This window comes from Seriola aureovittata, chromosome 23 (genome assembly GCF_021018895.1).
Source record: "Seriola aureovittata isolate HTS-2021-v1 ecotype China chromosome 23, ASM2101889v1, whole genome shotgun sequence".
NCBI lineage: Eukaryota > Metazoa > Chordata > Actinopteri > Carangiformes > Carangidae > Seriola > Seriola aureovittata.
Genome location: NC_079386.1, coordinates 7,686,782 through 7,705,921, shown reverse-complemented (window position 1 = coordinate 7,705,921; position 19,140 = coordinate 7,686,782). Strand labels below are relative to the sequence as shown.

General features: G+C 43.1%; 1 protein-coding gene across 3 annotated transcripts in view; it reads right to left on the bottom strand.

Annotated features, from left to right (window-relative positions):
- The window catches only part of LOC130164746 (ADAMTS-like protein 1), a 93,767-nt gene that overhangs the window by 43,123 nt on the left and 31,504 nt on the right, over positions 1 to 19,140 (bottom strand). For all 3 annotated transcript variants that reach the window (XM_056369685.1, XM_056369683.1, XM_056369682.1), the window contains exon 2: positions 15,072 to 15,188. In XM_056369685.1, coding sequence (XP_056225660.1) covers positions 15,072 to 15,188 — 117 coding nt within the window. The remainder of the gene's footprint in view (positions 1 to 15,071; positions 15,189 to 19,140) is intronic.

Sequence of the window (19,140 nt, the reverse complement as noted above, 5' to 3'; positions counted from 1 at the left end):
CAATCAAGCATTCCTCACCCATATGCTTCTGTAATCAGCTGAGAAACAAGTAGAGGATGCAGCAGCCACACGGCAACAAGCCACAGGGAGGCCGATCATCGTATCCTTTAACAGGCCTGATTTTGAAACTCTTTCTTAGCACAATCTGAAAAAAAACTAAATAAACCAAACAAAAAACTAGGAAGTGACATAGAGACAGATCCTGAAAGAGAACAGGAAGAACAGCAGTGGAAAAGGACTCAGTTCAGCCAAACACGTCCATTTCATCCGCCGCTCTCTTTTTCAGGCTGTCGCTCCATCAAGTCGTCTTTTCTCTTTCCATCCCTTCTTGTATAAAATTTACTGGATAGCGTTTCAGCTCAGCCTGTCTAAACCTATTGAGCAGATCACAGATCTATATGGAAAAGAGCACTCACACGCCTGCCGTCCCCGCCCTCCTTTTCCAAAACCACCGGCATATCAAATACAGAGCTCTCACTAGTAGGTCAACAAGGAAATATGGCCCACGGGACACATATTATGGTTTTTCACCAAAGCCTCAAGATAAACACGACTCAAACAAATGCCCGTCCTTCCCTCCAAATTTCCCCTCAGACTCCTTAGCAACAGTGAAGAGGAGCTTTAAAGGCTCCTTTGGAAAGAAAAAAAACAGGACAGGATGCTGTTGTAGCAACGCGGTGCCAAGTTTCAGGAAACTCTGAATCCAAGAAGTGAGACCGCAAGATAATGGCAAAAGAAAATAGCTGACATCACTGCTGTGGATGTAACGAGAGATGAAACAGGGGAGGCATCCTCGCCAACTGGAAGAGGAGAATCGGCAGTGCAGAGTGAACGCTGTACTGAGAGCAGTGCGGAGAAGACGTTCGGCTGTTTAACTGGTATGGGCTCTCTTCCTCTCTGACTCTCAGGTTGAAATATTGCGAGACGACCCTGTCCTCCCGGGAAGGACGACAGCATCCGTCATTAGTGCCAGTCTCAAAACATCACATGCTAACGCTGAAGTGACAAGAACCTGTGTGAGAGTGTCTGTATTAAGTGTGCAAGAGCTAGACCCTGCATGTTAGCATTACATCATTCCTTTAAATACACTCTCGCCTTGGGCTATGTTTCTTAAACGTGGAAAGTACATCAAGTTTCTCTTTCACAGTTTACAAAATAAAATCACCAAGCGCACGCGCGTGAAAAGAAACCTCACGTGTCCTCCTTTAAGGTTAGTGTCGAGTTGCCCAGGTGATGGAGAGGGGAGAGGAAACGTTTGGATGCATGACTGAAGAGTAACCGCACAGGAAAAGAGCTGCAATGGATCAGTGCACCCCCCCCCAATCCCATCCCATCCTGCTCCCACATAAAAACCTCCTCTACCCTGTTTTCCCTGGAGCTTTTTTTGGGGCTTACAGCTGTTTAAACATGCTACTGTAATGAACTCCCAACCAGTGAGGTGTGAGAGGAGAGGAGAGGAGAGGAGGAGAGGAGAGGAGAGGAATAAGGAGCTTTTTATCCTGAACCCTAATTGGAAACTATTTTCAAGGGGCCACACTTTCTGTGATATTTGCACATGAGTTAGAGACAGAAAATGATATATCCCTCAAAAAGGTGCTGAATGCGTGTCATTCAGGTATTCAACTTAATCACCCCAGAGGGGGGCAAAAGCAGAAGAAGAAGAAGAAGAAGAAGAAGAAGAAGAAGAAAGCAAACTTCTCAACACCAGGAATCATTTCTGTTGCAGCCTTCACAGCTCAAGAGCAGCATCTTGTGTCAGAGAGACAAAACTACAAGTCATTCTGAGGCTTATCTCTGAGCCTGAGCCTCAACAGCCTCGTCCATTCAGGTTGCAGCACATTAGCACCAAATCAGCCATAAAAAGACACAGAGAGACCAACCAAACAGGTGGCTGACAGTATTCGCCTGACCTTTAGGGAGAGGTCAGAGTCAGAGGCAAGAACAAGAGGAAGGCAAGACATTTCTTACAGCAGGAGCAACAACAGCTCATCAGAACAGAGCACAATTCTCTAAGTTTCAAATATCAGTTCCCAGCAGCTCCCCTTAGACACGTACATGCACATACGGTTTACATACAGTACACAGAGTCCACAGGAGATGTTTGACGAGCACTGATGAGACCTGTCTGCAGTGTTTGGGGTGGTCTAAGCTTTTTTTCAAGTGCGGCAGAGGTTTACACGAACACATAGCTTCTGGCATGAGACAGAAAATAAGAGGGTATTAAAATAAATCCGCACTCCCACCCATAGAGAGAGAGAGAGAGAGCAGACACGGCTATACATATATATATATATATATATACCCACACACACACACACATATGTACACATTTTAAATCATTAGCAGGCACGGACCCAACGCTCTTCTCTTTCTGGCCTGTCGTCGTCATATTCTTGCAAACGTAGACGTAAAGTGTGGACACGCCAACCTGACCTGAAAAAGAAAAGCAGCTAGTGGTGGGGCTCCTGTTTGAGTGAGTGTGTATGTGTGTGTGTGTGCGTGTGTGTGTGTGTGTGTGTGTGTGTTTGTGTGAGCGTGCGTGCGTGTGTGTTTGCCAGACAGGAGCCGCAGGCTGAGCTCATCTAGTAAGGGCTTCATTCTACGCCTCCCTCTAATTGGTGTCTTTTGCGTCATGCCGCCATGCAATTGAGGGCAAAACAGCGCCAGGCTTTAAAACCTCTCCCTCATCCGTTGTACGCCCAACCACCCCTGCCCCCACCCACCCCACCCACCTCCCCCTCCTTCACCTCCCATCACTCCATCACCGATGGCATCCCAGCGAGAGATGGAGCAGAAGAGAAGCTCCTTTGCCGCGCTTCATCCCCTGTCATTATCCCAGTGAGGTCACTCAGAAAAAGTGATTGTGAGAAATGCTGCTCATTTGCTTGTGGTTCAACCTGTAAAACCCAAGGCGCCACAAATCATAACCTAACAGCATACAGCACATTCTTACCATTGAGGAAATAATACAGTGCTTAATATCACAGAGGACAGTAGGAATATGCTGAAATAGATGGGTTTTTTTTTAAATTCTGTCTCAATATTTTTCCATTTGTAAGTGATTAGAGATGAGCTCTTGTCTGCTCCCTGCACAACATTAATTATTTCTTCAGTGATCAAATGATTGATGGTTTTATATTGTTACCACAGATATTCACATTTGGCTCCACAGCGAAGCGAAGATTAATTCCATAAATCATAGACGGGACTCTCTTTACAGACACCCCGTATAACAACACAATGCAGACGTTTCATCGGGGGACAAAGGAACACCAGCACGAATAGTTGTCTTTAGTCAACTAACACCCTGGCTCTCGGCCCGAGGGCCTCCAGACAATGTTTTCATCGCGGGACCTTCCTCATATCGCTACGGGCTCATAAATCTGGAAGCTTCAATACTCCACTGGGTCACCTTTCACTGGGAGTTGGGTCAGGATTCAGAAGTTTGCACGCATGTTGTGGGAGGATGCACATCCCCTAAAGCGCCAGATGCTGCACTTATAGATAGGTTTTTTTTTTTTTTTGTAAAAGCTCTGTAGCTCTCTGCTTCTGACCTCTAACTAGATCTCAGATTCCTACTGTTTAGAGTAAGTATAATGAAAAAGAAAAACAAGACTGAATGGGCAAAAGCAAAGAGAAACTTAGCTCAAGGCCCAGCGTCTTTCGGTTCTTTAAGCTGGTCGAGCAAAAAAATAAATAAATAAATGAAAATTTAAAAAACGCGTATGCACACTTAAATCCTGATCCTTTAAAATGGCTTTGGCACTGCATACGGGCTTTGACTACTTTTGCTATGCTTAACATATCAGCTTCTCCAAAAATCAGTGTCCTGTGCATGCATCTGGGAAGCATCATAGGAATTAATACCACGTTTGCCGGATGAACAGAAAGGGCCCTGGTCCTCGAAGCCTCCGTGGTTTCCGCGCTCGTGTTGGAATCGGAGAACGGGTTCGTGCTCACAATCAGCCTGAGAGCGTTTGGGGAAACCTCATGTGTCGGTGCTCAGAGGCAAAACCGATGAAGCTACAAACTACACGCAACTTGTTGTACGATTAAGAAGGAGAAGAACCACAAAGCCATGTCATCTAAAACATATGATATGTTTCCGGGGGGAAACTCATCAGTGCTGCTGGGAATTGTGCTGCGGGTCATTATTATACCATCTGCCCTCAAACCGTCCTTTTGGATGATTTCAATTTGTTTGGCAGAGGTTTTTCTGTTGTTTGATTGCAAAACTACAGCTAACAAATTCAAAGTGCAAAGTGTTTGCTTTTCAGTCCTTGCGGATAGGCCTTCATCCACTCCTGTGGTTAAACTCAAAGGTCTGCAGAATTGGAAACAAACTAAACAAACTATAATAAGATAAAGATGATTGATGATCAGGTAAGATCAGGCAGCAGAGAGCAGTAACACCGCCGGGATCAGTTTATCTTTTACTAAACTCTGGCCCCTTGAAATGAGAGGAGAATGAGTTTTTAATATATTCAAAATCATTACTTTAAACATGTGGTAAATTCAAAGGACGTATATGCTTAAGTACATTGCTTTTTTGGGGAACTTTTGGCTTAAAATGTGTCTTAACTACCAGGATTTCACTTTGGAACCTGAACCTGAAGTTTTGATATCACAAAGTACAAAATAAAACATGCATTTTAAATATATGTTTATTCAAAACTTCACTCCGGCATCTCGAAATAGCACTTAAATATGAGGTTCACGCCCGGCAAACTACTTGCACATCATACAGTACGTGAAAGTTCTCAAAGCCAGATTTTAACTTGTTGCTGCCACATCTGTACCATTGCTTTCCAATAAAGGCATAACATGTATTAAATAAAAACAATGACAACAATAATAAGAGTGTGTGCATGTGTCTTGCCAGCGTGCTGCATGGCCAGATACCTAGTCTGTTCTTCAAAAGTACACATCTGTGGCGCTGGCAGGCTCCGCTGCTTTATGCCCAGCAGAAGATTAAAGTGTGTATGTAAGGATAAGCGTTAAAGAGAGAGTGACTCAAATGATTCTTCGCCTAAGAGATCCTTAAATTATGCTAATTTGAAGTCAGAGGCTTACCTCTGCGCTGTGCAAAGCTTTGGTATAAGTATGCCTTCTTGTGTTGCAAGCACTGTTCACTTTTCAGCTTGGAAGAGTGTCAGGGTCATTTTTCAATTTTGTGGTTTGTGAACAGATTACATTCTCTCTCCGGGCTCCCTGAGAGTGAAATCTGTCTGTGAGTGTGTACAGGAGGAGCGCGAGGTTGTATATGTATGTGTGTGTGTGTGTGTGTGTGTGTGAGTGTGTGTGTGTGTGTGTGAGTGTGTGTGTGTGTGTGAGTGTGTGTGTGTGTGTGTATTTGTGGCCCTGCTGTAGGTCTGCACACATACACTTCATGGTCTTGATTTTCTCGTGTTTACGCTCACGTTACTTACACCCATCCGCAGTGATGGCTTCTCAGCATGCAGCAGAGCAAGACCACTTCTTTCAATATACTGTAAGTCCTGCGCAACCAGAGATGCCAAGTTAAGCACCAGCCTATAAGAACCTTAAAATCCCAGACAGACAAGCTCCGCTGCTTTATGCTCTGAAGAGTATAAATTACATTTTGGAAACATAGCTTTTGCTGTCATCCAAAACTACTTACTGAGTCAGGTGAAGGACGTGGTTGATAATGCTGCACAATCTGGAAAAAAAAAAAAAAAAAAAAAAAAAAAAAATGGCCTGGAGAGAAGAACATGAACATGTAGACCTCTTTTTATAAAGCTACCGCTGGACTCAGAAAACTAGCTGAGTTGTTGGAACATGGCTTGTACATATTTCAAAAGACAAAAATAGAACTCGGGATGATGGGTCAGGAAAATCCATGTAGTGTTTGTAATTATAATGCCCTTTTTTGTGCTGACGAAGGCTGCTATTGCACATGCATCAAATGCATAATGAGATAAAACTTTATTTTCCAAGATGATGAGGTTTTGTCTTTTCTTCTCAAATAAGTAATTTGAAGTTGCAGCATATGCAGGACTGTTGAAGTTAAATATCTTATTATTATTGTCAGACCTGAAACGTTGCACAAGGAATGAGTGCACAATGAAGTAATTTAGGTTGCACCTAATGAATATTTTCATTATAGACTTATAAGCTTATTATTTTCTCAATGCACTGACTAATTGTTTTGACCCACAGTCCAAAGCCTGAAGACATTTCACTTTTACTGACATGTGACAAAGAAGCAAATCCGCACATTTGAGAAGCTGGAACCATTTCTGGCATTTTTACTCAAAAACATGACTCAAGCAATTAATCAGTTACCAAAATAGTTGCCAAATTATTTTTTCTTTTCATCAAATAATTGATTTATTGACTGAGAGCTGGATCTCTAGAAGAAATATTTGACTTTCACTTCTTTTTAAGTCATATTTTCATTCCTTTAGATGTCACGCTCAACCAGACTTTTCATTTTATAAGAGCCTCCTACATTTAATACTGGACCAATGAAACATTTCTTTTGAGCTATGAGTGATTTAATTTTCCTCAGAAAAGACAGGACGGACACAAGACAACACTGCATAAGCACAAAAGGGCCTTGATTGTTGCTTTGACTGTTGACAGACACAGTTTCAGGGATCAAGTTAAATTGCAGCCCCTCCTTCCAGTCAACCACACGGCTGTACTGGATACAGCGCGCCAATTGTACAGAGAGCAGAACAGGACATGGCTCTCCAGATAGGAAAACTGTGGAGATGTATATGTTGGTTTTGCTACTGTACTGTACATGTCCAACCACCACCACACAGAGCCATTAGAGCCCACATTAAAGAGCGGGATCCGTTTTAGGTTGCACCTTGCCCAGTGCTTAACCTAAACTCTGCTCCGCATGGGTGGCAGGGATCCTTCAGCAGCAGGTAATTACTGCTCTAACTCAGGATAACACTGGTGCTTACACTGGAGATTGGCTACATACTGAAAGGCTGCTGGAGCCAAGTGGCCACTATGAAACACCTCATACAGAAGCTTACATTGGAGTGCTACTGAAGTTATTAAAGTTACTGCCATCCTGCAGCTAGTCCATTTATTTCAAGTCAAGAACCACACGGTGAAACACAACGTGTCCTACACACATTTTCATTTTAAATCAACATCTGTGTCTGAATTTATTTAAAACAGCCCTGAAGTCCAAGAGTCTGGGCGGGGGATTCCCGTCAAGATCAAGAACTTGTTAGACTCAGATGTTATTGTTTGGCTGCAATATTCCTTGTTTTGAAAATTGTGACAAAATTTAATTTCACTTGTTGCTCTTATTTAACCATGACTGAAACCACATTCATGGCAAAGGCCTTGAAGGATTTCGCCCACGTGCCCATACGCACATCAGAATCAGAAAATAAAGAGGCCTAATAGTAACAATCGCCTACACTTGGAGGCAATTAGTAAGTGCAATGCCAAAACCCAGAGCTAAGACATCCAAAAATTCCTGGATGAAACGTTTTGGCATCAACACATCCCTATTGTACAAGTGTGTCTCTGTTTGTGTCTGTGCATGTCTGTGTAAATTCATGCTGAACGCGGAGCAGAATACAAACATCTGCAACGGGGAGTGCAATTTGAAAGCTAAACAATTAGAAATCAATCGGTCGCCCACACAGTGTGTGCGTGCTTTCACACATAGGAGAGGCAGATACTGCAAGAGGTGAGGAGAGAAGAGTGTGGGGATGATAGGGGAGTGAGAGAAGGTGGGAGAGCGGGGGGGGGGGGGGGGGGGGGGGGGTTCACCCATTAATCAAAGACATAGTTTTGGATGCTGTGCATGTGCAAGGCGACATGTGATAGTGTTGAATGCCAAAGGCGCGGTAATCTTAAACACATGGATTCCCGTATTGCACATCACCGTACATGCACATGCCAGCATGCAAATACAAACAACTATAGAATAACATGAGGGTCCGCTGTGCAAGTGTCTCTGTAGAGGGGAGCGTGCGTGCAACAGTAGCCAGCAAGGGACACACTACTGACTGCATGCATGCATTCACACACACACACACACACACGCACATAGACCCACATTTGTTATGTGGGTGTTGTGGTGAGGTCTTGTCCCTGGTGGTATTACCTCAGCAGCACCACTCCAGTACCCACAGTGCACTGGTGTGAGACCACATCAAGCAGGGGGGAGATATTCGCTGTGGCACTGTGAGGGCCAAGGCTTTACTGAACACATATGTTGATGGAACAAACACAGGGGTGAGAGAAAGATCCCCAGTCCAAAGCCACGTGGCTTTACACCACATTCACCAGCACTCAGCACTTTCTTCAAGAGCACTGGAGCCAAAGCTCCGAACAGCACTCGCATGTGCCAAACAGCAGTCAGCCAGCCAAAGCGAACAAGTCAAGAAGGCGAAAGTCTCCTAATTCACTGCTCGTCTGTTCGGGCCTTCCTTCTCCTGCTTTTAAAAGCACAATGGACATCGCATCTAGTGCAAAAGACAAACTGTTGTCCTGGCCCGTCTCGCAAAACTAATTTCAACAGAGTCAGGGTATCTTTCAGATTGCTGGCTATGCAAAAACAAACACTGGCATTCATGGCTAACTGGCGTCACGAAAGCAGTTATTACTCGCTGTTTGGATCCAAGGTTTTCCAATCCAGCTACAGCATGAGCAGCTTCGCATAGAGGCAATGTTTCTAATAAACGACTCAGTCAATGTCAGCGCAGTGTGGACGGATCCAGCGGCGTTAATTTCAAGTCAGATAATGAAAAATACGAGCAGAAACTGATTTCAAAAGATAGTGAGGGGACACATTGTGCTTTTTATTAAGACTGGATAGAAGTGAGTGGGAACCGCATGCCTGTGCCAGTTCTTATCATACACCACTGCACTGCTTTACTGTCCCTGTGTGTAATGTCTTGATGAGTTATCGAATCAAAACAAAGGAAGACAACTATGTCTGCATCCAGTTGCCACACAGCCAGCAGAGACTCCAGGAGGAACAGCTTGGCACATAACCCCTGTAAAACATTTAATTGTCATTTACGCGGTTCGGTTTTCCCTTTGGTAACAAGGAGAACACTCTGTCCACTCATTACGCTATGCTAAGCTGCTGGATCCAGCTGCATTTTTTACTGTACAGACATCTCATCTAACTCTCAGCAAGACGGCAAACGAGCATGTTTCCCAAAACGTCACAGCATCCCTTTAAAGGTACCCTGTGGTGTTTTTCTGTTAACAAATAAAGTTGTGTCAACATTCACTTTCTCTCACGAAAACACAGTGTGTGTATTTAGTTAGTCTATTTCCTTCCTCATTAAACATCTGCAGAGCAGATTAGTTTGGAAAAATTTGAAACCAAACGTGGTTTATATCCTTGTCCTTTCCTTCCAAACACCATCCATGTTTACTTCCTAAAAAAAAAATCTTGTTGGCGCATTCCTATATTTCTAAGCGTGTTCAGGCCACCAACTGTCAATCTGTGGAAGAGTGCGGAAGCATGTGCACATGCAAGAGATACAAGCGAGACTGAGGAGCCACTCTTTAAAACTTTGCTCAATAGCACTACTTGTGGTCAAAAACTCCACGGGGCGAAAGCTAAAGCTTTAACTTTAAGTGGCGTTAACACCAGAGGGCACAGCACGTAGTGGAAAAAGGTTTGAGCCTGGACATCCTCTCCGACTGCCAAAACTAACATGCCCATCCTTTTAATGAAGACAAATGAAGTGTTCAATTGTGCAAGACCGTTGCCCTTTCCACCTGGCGCAACATGCAAAACACAGCTGCCAAGTTAGCGTGCAGCTGAGCGATGGGCCTCTCTCTCTGGGAACTGCCGCTGCCTCGGCCACTGAGTGCTCCCCCTGCTTGCCACCCCGGCCGGCCCTTGGCCCCACTCGCCCAACCCCAATTACTCCGAACCCTGACACCCTGCCAGAAGGCAGAACCGTCTCGGCACTTGTTCACCCTGAAGGTTTTTTAAAAAGAGTGGGGGAAAAAAAAAAGCCCCTGACTGTTGCTGCCTGAAGTGCAATTGAGCATGTAAAAACATTAAGGCCCGGATTGCTTGGCATGTGATGAAGTGAGAGAGGCAGAGGGCAGAGAGGAAGAGACGTCTAACAAAACATCCAACATCGAACAAAAAAGATGAGAGGGAGAAAAAGGTGAGAAAATAAAACAACAGCGCGAGAGCATGAAAACCGTCATTCCATGAAACGTGTAAAGACAGGCAAAGTGGAAGTGTCCTCACACTGGGCCTCAGGTCATTACTGTAGAGTGGGGCTCTAATGACTGTCATTACCACCACTTAACTGTCACAACCCATAATATCCTTGCTGTTCTTGGTGTAGTTAACACAAAATGTGACCCAGAGCAGCAATCAGTGCATCCTGACCCTGAGTGCAGCATGAACTGGTTTACAGGGCAAAGGAACTAATTATAAGTTGAAGTCTATATTTCTTCTATATAAATACTTTGTGTGTCCACATCTTTACTTAGCGTAAACAGATTTGTAGAAACAAAGTCATTACTAGAGATCGAGTAAGGTCTTGCAATGTTGATTCTACAACTGATCAAATGACCGGGTTGAATTCCATTTTCCTCAGCTACACAGAGCTTTTTAGCTTTTTTTTTTTTTAGCTTATTGTTTTGGTATTCCACTCTCAACAACATCATCTCCAGCTGCGTGAAAAGCTCCAACAAACCCTATGCACGCTGCCTGTTCAGCACCAAACAGCAGGAAACCTAGCACTTGCCTTGGGAACACAGTGGAACATTTAGCTACTAAATCTCTCGCAAGAATTGGCGGACACCAGAGCAGAGCCAAAGGGAGACCAAATACTGCACTGCAGAGTCTTGAGGTGGCCAGAAACACGAGTCCGAATAAATGGTGCGACGTCTACAGGATGTGTGAACAGGCGACTGTTTGCCAAAAAAAAATCTAAAGATGCAGCTTTAAATAAAAGCTAACATTTCTGTTTTGTTTAGATTTACTCTATAGGTTACATCTCTGTGACGAAGAAGTGAGATAAATATGTTTTCATGTCAACGATCATCTTTTGAGTGAAGTGTTTCACTTTTGTGATTTTGCAGATGGTCACAGTGTAAATAAGCATGTTTAAAGCAGATAGCATACATGGAATAGCTTACATGAAGTTACTGACGTCAGTCCTGCCGGTAGGAAACTTCACTATCACACAAACTAGAAACTAGACACATACAGACAGACAGATACACACACACACACACTCACTCATTTGGTGAATGAAGGATCACCTTTCAGTAACCCACTTTAAAGTTGCCTGTTGACAGGATGATCATATTTGCCGTCTAGACGGCAGCTGACTGAGGAGACAAACCGTGTGGAGTGTCTCTCTCTTTCTACCTCCTCTCTCCTCTTTGTCCAAAGGCTGTTTCTTTCTCTTCCAGCCCAAATCTCCATTTCACAATGATTAGAAATTTACAATACTTGCTGTCCGTCCTCCTGTCTTTCCCTCGTTCTCTGTCAATCAGCCCCGAGGTTGCGTAGTATAGCTGCCACCTGTGCGTCGCCTTTGGAACAGAAACTTCTCAAGAGATTGAGTTTCAAACTCCACTTTAACCATGTAACGTTTCAATTTTCCAGAGGTAAACAATTACAGACTAGCTCTCTCTCGCTGCAGTTGAATCTGATCATTTAATAAAACTTTTAACTAAGCGTTTGTCACCATTTTAAAACATATTTTGCAGGTTGAGCATGAGTTACAGCGCGCTCTCTCTCTCTCTCTCTCTCTCTCTCTTTCTCTGCAGCAGATCAAACTAACATGCTGGAAAATTTCATTCATGGCCAAACAATGAGTGGGAATAGTTGTAGGTAGATTTATGAGCAGCTTTTCTGTTTATCTTCTCAGTCTTACTCATTCAGTCTTGTTACAGTGAAAAAAACTTTCTCAGACCCAGCGGCCAACATTTCAGCCATCAGACCCCCCGCACACTGTGATTCAGGAACTTCTCAGCCCAATAAACTTATTTAATATTTGTTTATAAATGCTGACATTGTTGAACCCCTACAGTACTCTTGCCATCGTATAATAAATATGGGTTAATTTAGAAAGGTATGTTAGACCTTAGCTGTTTTAGACAGCTCTATTCCATCGAAGGAGCTTGTGCTGAGGCTGCCAGGAAAAACACTTTCCTTTGGAGAGAACAATTCATCTGTGGCCCTCTTGGGGGATGGGGGAAAAGGGTGCTGGGGAGGTCAGTCTTATTGCCCACCAACCGACCCTGGCACATGCTCATGAAGTTAAACAAGAGAAAGCGAATACACTTTGAGATCTGCGTCCTGGGTTGCTTGCTAATTAAGCTGCGCTTGTCTTGGCTTCGAGTCAAGCTTAATATTGAACCAAGATCCAACATAGAACAGTGCTACAGGCGCACAGAGACCGAAACCAGCTGAGCGCTGAAAGGAATCACAAGTGTGGCTCCCGGGAGTCTGTGGGCTCCTCATGTGAGGAGATGTTAGCATCATGCATGTAGCAGAGGACGGGAACACCATTCAGCTTTAGAAGTCTCTTTTTCTATCATTCACATAAATATGAGACAACACTTCCATCCAGTTTAACTGCTGGTAATTGTCTCCTGACCCTGAACATCCTGGCAAAAGTCATCCTAGATTCTGTCATCCATCTTCATCTCTCCTGTGTTGTCATGGCATCAGATTTCAAAAAAGGTCAAATTGCAGCTTTCTTTTATGTTTCCGAGCAAACCGACAATTTGAAGGCTGAAATGAAGTGGTGTTAGTTAAAGCTAGACATCTAAGCTAATTAGCAAGTGCTTAGAGGAACGGTTCTACATTTTGGGAAATATGCCGATTAATTTCCTTGCCGATGACAAGACTGATACCACCTCTCACGTCTCTGAATTAGGAACGAGAGCCAGGAGGTGATCAGTCCGGCTTGAAGACTGGAAGCAGGGGTTAACAGGCACTCTCCAAGGTTCCAACAACTCCAAAGAAAGCTTATTCGCTTTCTGCTGGAGAGTTAAACGAAAAGAACTCATATGTCATTAAATATAAAGCTACGGCCAGCAGTCGGTTATCTTAGCTCAGCACAAAGACTGAAAATTGTTCAATCCATCCAAGAAAAAATGTGGAGTAATGTGCATTGGAGCTCTTACCCAAAATTCCTATAACATGTTGTCTTTCAGTTGTTAACAGAAACAGAAATATAAAAATGGCAATTAGCGATTTTAGAGGCAGTTACATGGCACAACTACTGCCTGACAAACAGCAATCAATCCGTCTTCCAAGAGCGGCGTTTCCACTGGTTGCAACGACGAGACTACAGGAAGTAATTGTCACTGGCAAAGAAACTACAGCACATAATGCTACATAAAAACACAACTTGTTTTTAAATGGCTGAGAACAGATTAAACAAATCGTGCAATGAGTTGATTAGTGAGCTTTAAAAAAGGTGTTAGGATAAACTCTCTCCTGGCTCTAGCTTCATATTCAACTTTCCTCTCATCTTATTCTTGCAAAATGTTTAATTACTGGTTTGATTTATAGTAAAATTAGATGTTCTGTCACTACCAGTGCACCTTATTTGCACCTGTGTGTTGATGGCAAAAATCATGCAGCCAGAGTCATTCTAATGAAACCCATAAAGAGCAACTGAGGCTTTGATGGCATGAATACAGTGTGTGGGAGTGGATATATAAATAACCTTTCTGTAATGTCTGGTTTGAAAGTCACTCAAAAACTAGCTGATGCAAATTCAAAAATTTGCTTGAGGTCAGAGCATCATAAATCACACTGCCGCATGGTTTCAATATGAAATCCAAATACTGTAGACATAATTATTTGTGGTTTCTAACTACAGTACTGTAAGCATGTATAACGACATTTAAATTCTAACAGAGTTTTTATATGGTTTTTCCATAAAGTCTGCCTTTGGGATATAAAAGAGCAAGTAAAAAGCGACATAAAACCAAAAAATTATTTTCAAATATACATTATTTTATTATACTAAGTAGGGCAAAGTTAACATGAATTAGACTTAATAAGAAAAAAAAAATTGCTTTGAAAGAAGGTGTGTCCAGAATGATCTCTAATCCCCTCCTAAAACTGAAAATGACCCCTGCCCACCGCCACTGATCTGAAAGTCTACCCTGCACATGTGAATGTTTGCATAAGCCCTCTTGATCCCGCTTTAAAATCAAATGTCGAGTTCAAGCAGATCTGTTGTTTCAAAGGAAATGTCACAGTATTTGATCAGCATTCAGAGGGTGTTAAGGTCAAAGGGTGATTTACTCAAACGTGAAAGCTTGTGAAAGGTCAAATACAGTATGTGGGTCAGTGCATATAAACCAGAGTACAGTCAGTTCAAATGCGTAATGCACTCAGAGCACGTAAAAAAAATAAATAAAAATGCTACAGTAAAATTCACCTCAGGCTAGCGATGATGTAATACTGTTCAAAAGCCTTTGATCAATTTGAACAGATTCCTCTAAAACTGCACCACGACCAAACCCATCACAGAGGAATGAAGAGACGGGCGAGCATTTTTTGCGACAAAGGCGGCTCAACCCTCCCTCCCGCCCAATTAGATAAAATATCTGGGTGAGAGATCGGCTTAAAGAAACTGCTACGTCCAGCACTCGCGTCTCATCACAAGGCGATGACAGAGTGGGAGTAATGTGATGCAAAAAAACCCTCCCCTCCCTGGAACGTGCAACATGTGCGTGTGTGCATTACCATGAGTGTTAAGTGTCTGTGTGTTTGCATGTGCTGCCCTGTTTCACATCAAGCTACGTCAGCCCAGTCAGATTACACCTCCACTCCCAATGTCCCACAACCATCATTCACTTGTATTCATTACTAAGGTGTAATAGGGCTGATTTTTCACTCCTCTGGTGTGGCGCGTTATGTAAAGACACTGCGATAGATTTATTGGCTGATTTAGTTTTATCTGACATTTCAATTTATTTGCTACGTAAGTTATAAAAGAGAGAGAAAGTTGGAATACGAGGTTTATGTTTTCAAATTACAACACAGACTGGGGGAATTCACCATTATGTCAGTACAGTAAGTGCAGTGTGTTTTCTGACCAGGCACTTACCGGGTCTTCTGCTTTCTGGCTGCTGTCATGGAGAGGCTCTTCGGGGAGGTGGTCTCGTCGAATCAGAGTGAATTCTCTAATGAACACTGCATCCCCGTCACTGGCCCACACAGCGACCTGAAAAATTAAGACACAAGTGTCCTGTAAGTCCAGACAATGGAGGTGTGAACTCTCTCCAGAGCTCTCATTTTTCATTCCTTCCACAAATACCTTTGCCGTTTTTCATGTGAACATGAAGCAAAAAAAAAAAAAAAAAAAAGAGCAGAGTCATGTTTGAAATCTCGTCATTAGAAAAGTTTGGTTTAATAGAAGTATTTAAGTCATAAGAGGTGGGAATAATTACACATGGTTGAAGTGGGATATTGTTTAATTGCATGGGAAGTGAATATGGATTCTTTTGTATGGGGCTACATAAAAAGACAAGAAGGAACCAGATACACTATACCAGAGCCCAGTGATGCAACGACCTCTTTGTTATTCATACCATAGTGTTTCCACCAGACCATGCTATTTCACCACTCTGCTCTGGAGCAACAGTGATGGTGGGAAATGGAAGTAAACTGTAGTAAAACTCCTGTTTCTGTTTGCAATCATTCCCTAAACACCGAGTGTTTTTTTGAGGGGGTTTTTTTTTTTGGTTTGTGCTCTTCAACTGAACATCCCTCCTGATGATGGGAATCATTGCGGGCTCTGGAGGAATTCAGAGCACACAAGATCTGATATCAGAAGACGCAGTAACCCACCTCTTCGGGGAGACGGATAGGGGGTGAGGGGTATCTTGGATAGGGCCCATTAGCAGCACAGCAGGGCCCGCATTCTCGAGGATGCACAAATTCACAGAGCAGGGGCCCTCAGCTGCTCTCCGTGGGTCATAAACACCCTGTAACGACCCAGGTCAACTGCCTGCCTCCTGGGCCTGTGCCAAGGCAGCGCAAAAAGCAGAGCAGGGGATGTGGGTTTGAGGTACTTGAGGTTCTTCGCAATGTAGGGGGCTGAAGATCTTTAGCTGTGGGAAGGAGGGGGGGGAGTGCTGCTAAGCAACTGCAGCAAAACTTACACCACCTTTCTGTGGGAAAGACCCACAGAGTGGACTCTTAAATAAGACAAATCAAATCTGGTCTAAAGCCCCACACTCAGCACTGCTTAGCCGCAGTCACTTATGCTGTGGAGGCATCTGTAACAACACATAAGTCACTGCTGTAAAATGTGGGCAAAAGCCTCCTCGGATGACCGAGATCATGATGTACAGGAACATTTCTGGTGGGTATGGATCCGCAGATGTTGCAGCTGTTGGGCCACATGTAACGTTTTGATTTATTAAGATGAATGAAAGATAAAAATTTAGCATTGGACCATTTATAATTAGGCACCTGAAATGTGGCTGTGTTTTAGAGTCGAGGGTGGGGGGTGGGGTGTCATTCAGAAATTAGATGAATGGGTATGAAAACTCTTTTTATACCTGTGAGAAACTGGTGAAATACACTATGGGAAATTTAATACAGCATGTTTCTCAGATTGTCTCAACAGTTTAGAGAGCTCCAAACTATATACCCCAGACACTTTAATGCATTTAGTATGGGAAACCGAATAAGTGATATGAGAAAGTTTTATGTTTTATCAAAATACAGCCTACTATTGGATGTCTGAATACAACATGATATCTCCGCTGACAGTGTTGCGCTGAAGCATGTCCTCTCTGCCACCGATGCTGAAAATGAAAATGTTGCAAAACCACAAGCCAGGGGTAAAGCAAACATAAGTCAAGCATATGAACATTAAGAGAAGCTTTGCTGATGTGTGTGTGTGTGTGTGTGTGTGTGTGTGTGTGTGTGTGTGTGTGTGTGTGTGTGTGTGTCAGCTAGGATGTACTGGAAACCACTTAAGTGACCAGATGTCCTTGCTCAAGGCTAAATGGAGGCCCGGTTGAGATGAACACGCCGATCGTGTCTTTCTCAAGAGATCTCTTTCCCCAGTCCTCAGAAATTATTTTCTCACACACTTTTAGTGTCTTAACACCAGACAAATCTGGCAACCATTTCCTTGTCATTTTGGAGTCTGCATCCATCCTCCTTTGACGTGGGATATGCTGGAACCAGACTGAGCTACAGGCAAATGGTTCATGACAGCTAAACTCTCCCTTGCTGGAGTCTTAAAAGGGGGATCTATCAAACTTGTTTCCCTAAGAAAACAAACTGGGTGTTCAGTGCCAGTGTCAAGCATCCTGCACAACCATACTGGACTAAAACATAAGGAACTACCAGGGGACTTGATGTTTCCAAAGAGAGCTGAAGTACTGGGTTATGCTATCATGTAAGGAAAGATTTCATTCACTGGTAAGGCACAGGAGACCAGAATTTGTGTCCTCTGTCCCTCATGTTGTGACATTTGGGCACCAAAACACTCACAGTTAAGGGAAAGATGTTGAGAAAGTAAACATATCTTGTGTCAGCATTTAACCAGAACTATGATCTTTCCCCAACTTTAAAGCCGTTCTCATTAGCCTCCATTAGCAGTGCGGCTCTGGTCAGTCCACCACTTTGGTCCAGACTTAAATATCTCAGCAACTACTGGATGGATTGCCATGAAATTTAACACAGACATTCAACGTCCACCGATGATGAATCCTATGACTTCAGTGATCCATTGACTTTTAATCCAGAACCACAATGCACTTGAAATGTTTAATTTAGTGCCAATTAGAAATTAACATGGTGGACATGGTAAACATTATGCCTGCTAAACAACAGCATGCTAGCCACTAGCAAGTAAACATGGAGTGTTTGGCTGCTAAAGATTTTCCTCAGACGTTGGTGGAGAGCAAAATAAAGGCAAAAGAACGGTGAACATTCGTCAGGTGGCCAGAAACATATGAACGCTAATGCTACTCACTCTCTGCTGGACATGTAAATAGGCTACTGTTAGCTTCCTGTAGCCAGAACAACTTAATAAGGGGATAATGAGTCCTTTGTTGTGTTTATAGTTTGTTGCTACCAAATGATGTAATAAATCTAGGTTTAATAAAGTGCTTTGAATTGTCTAAACATATGTAATATTAATCATGGTTTCGCTGCCAAGAGCAGATATTGTAGGAGAAAAAAATACATTGACAGCAAGCAGTTTGCAGATATACAGTACAGTGTGTTTAATACAAATGCTCAATGTTCAAAAAAAGTAGTTTGAGTGTAACATGGTTGGTATTTTTATGAATTATAGGTAAAAGGTGGGAGTCCCCTTTCAATGCACTACATGGAGTCTTTTTCCTCTATAGGATATAATGAGTGCAGGAGAATTTGTACAAGCATGTACTCACTCGGGCAATGTTTAAGCTAATTTGAAAAGAACATGACAGGGGTTAAGAAAACACACACTCCTGGTTTTGTAGGGGTGCCAGTGATTGAAAGAACCGACTCCAGCGGGCATCCCCGATCTCTAGAACTATACATGCGGTGCCTAAATCCAGTGTTTAGCGAACGTGTATGTGTGCGTCAATGTGACAAAGGACAAAGGTGGAAGTAAAACAGGGAACGAGGCCGGCGATTCATTAACCTCCAAGGCGGTTTGGATTTCAAAGAGCACGTCTCAGCCGGGGAAGAGGAGAGGAAGTGAACTCAGGGGCAAGTCGGGTCTTCAAAAGCGCATAATCAACAGTAATAACATCCAACCTGATATCATAATTGAGCTTTCCTATAACGCGGTGCCAGCTTCCACTGTTTGGGTGGAAACTGTGAAAAGTGAGTGACTTTTACCATGCTACACTAGGCCAAAACCCAGACATGTGTTTTGCGCACTGCTGCCTTTGATTAATAAGATTCCGTCCAATGTTTAGATAAGGACACCCTTTTTTTTTTTTTCAAGACGGGCTCCTGTCTGAATGAAACCTAAGAGGAAAAGATATTTTTGCTAATCCACTTTCAAGGGGATTTATGTGAGCTTTCACTTAACACATTTTGAAGGAGGAAACATTGTGGCCTTCTTTTCCTCCGCTCCTCTTTCACAAGCTAGGAAAAAAGGGCACACTCTTTCTCATCCAAGGAAATTTGGATATATCCGTCACAGGCCCCCCACACAT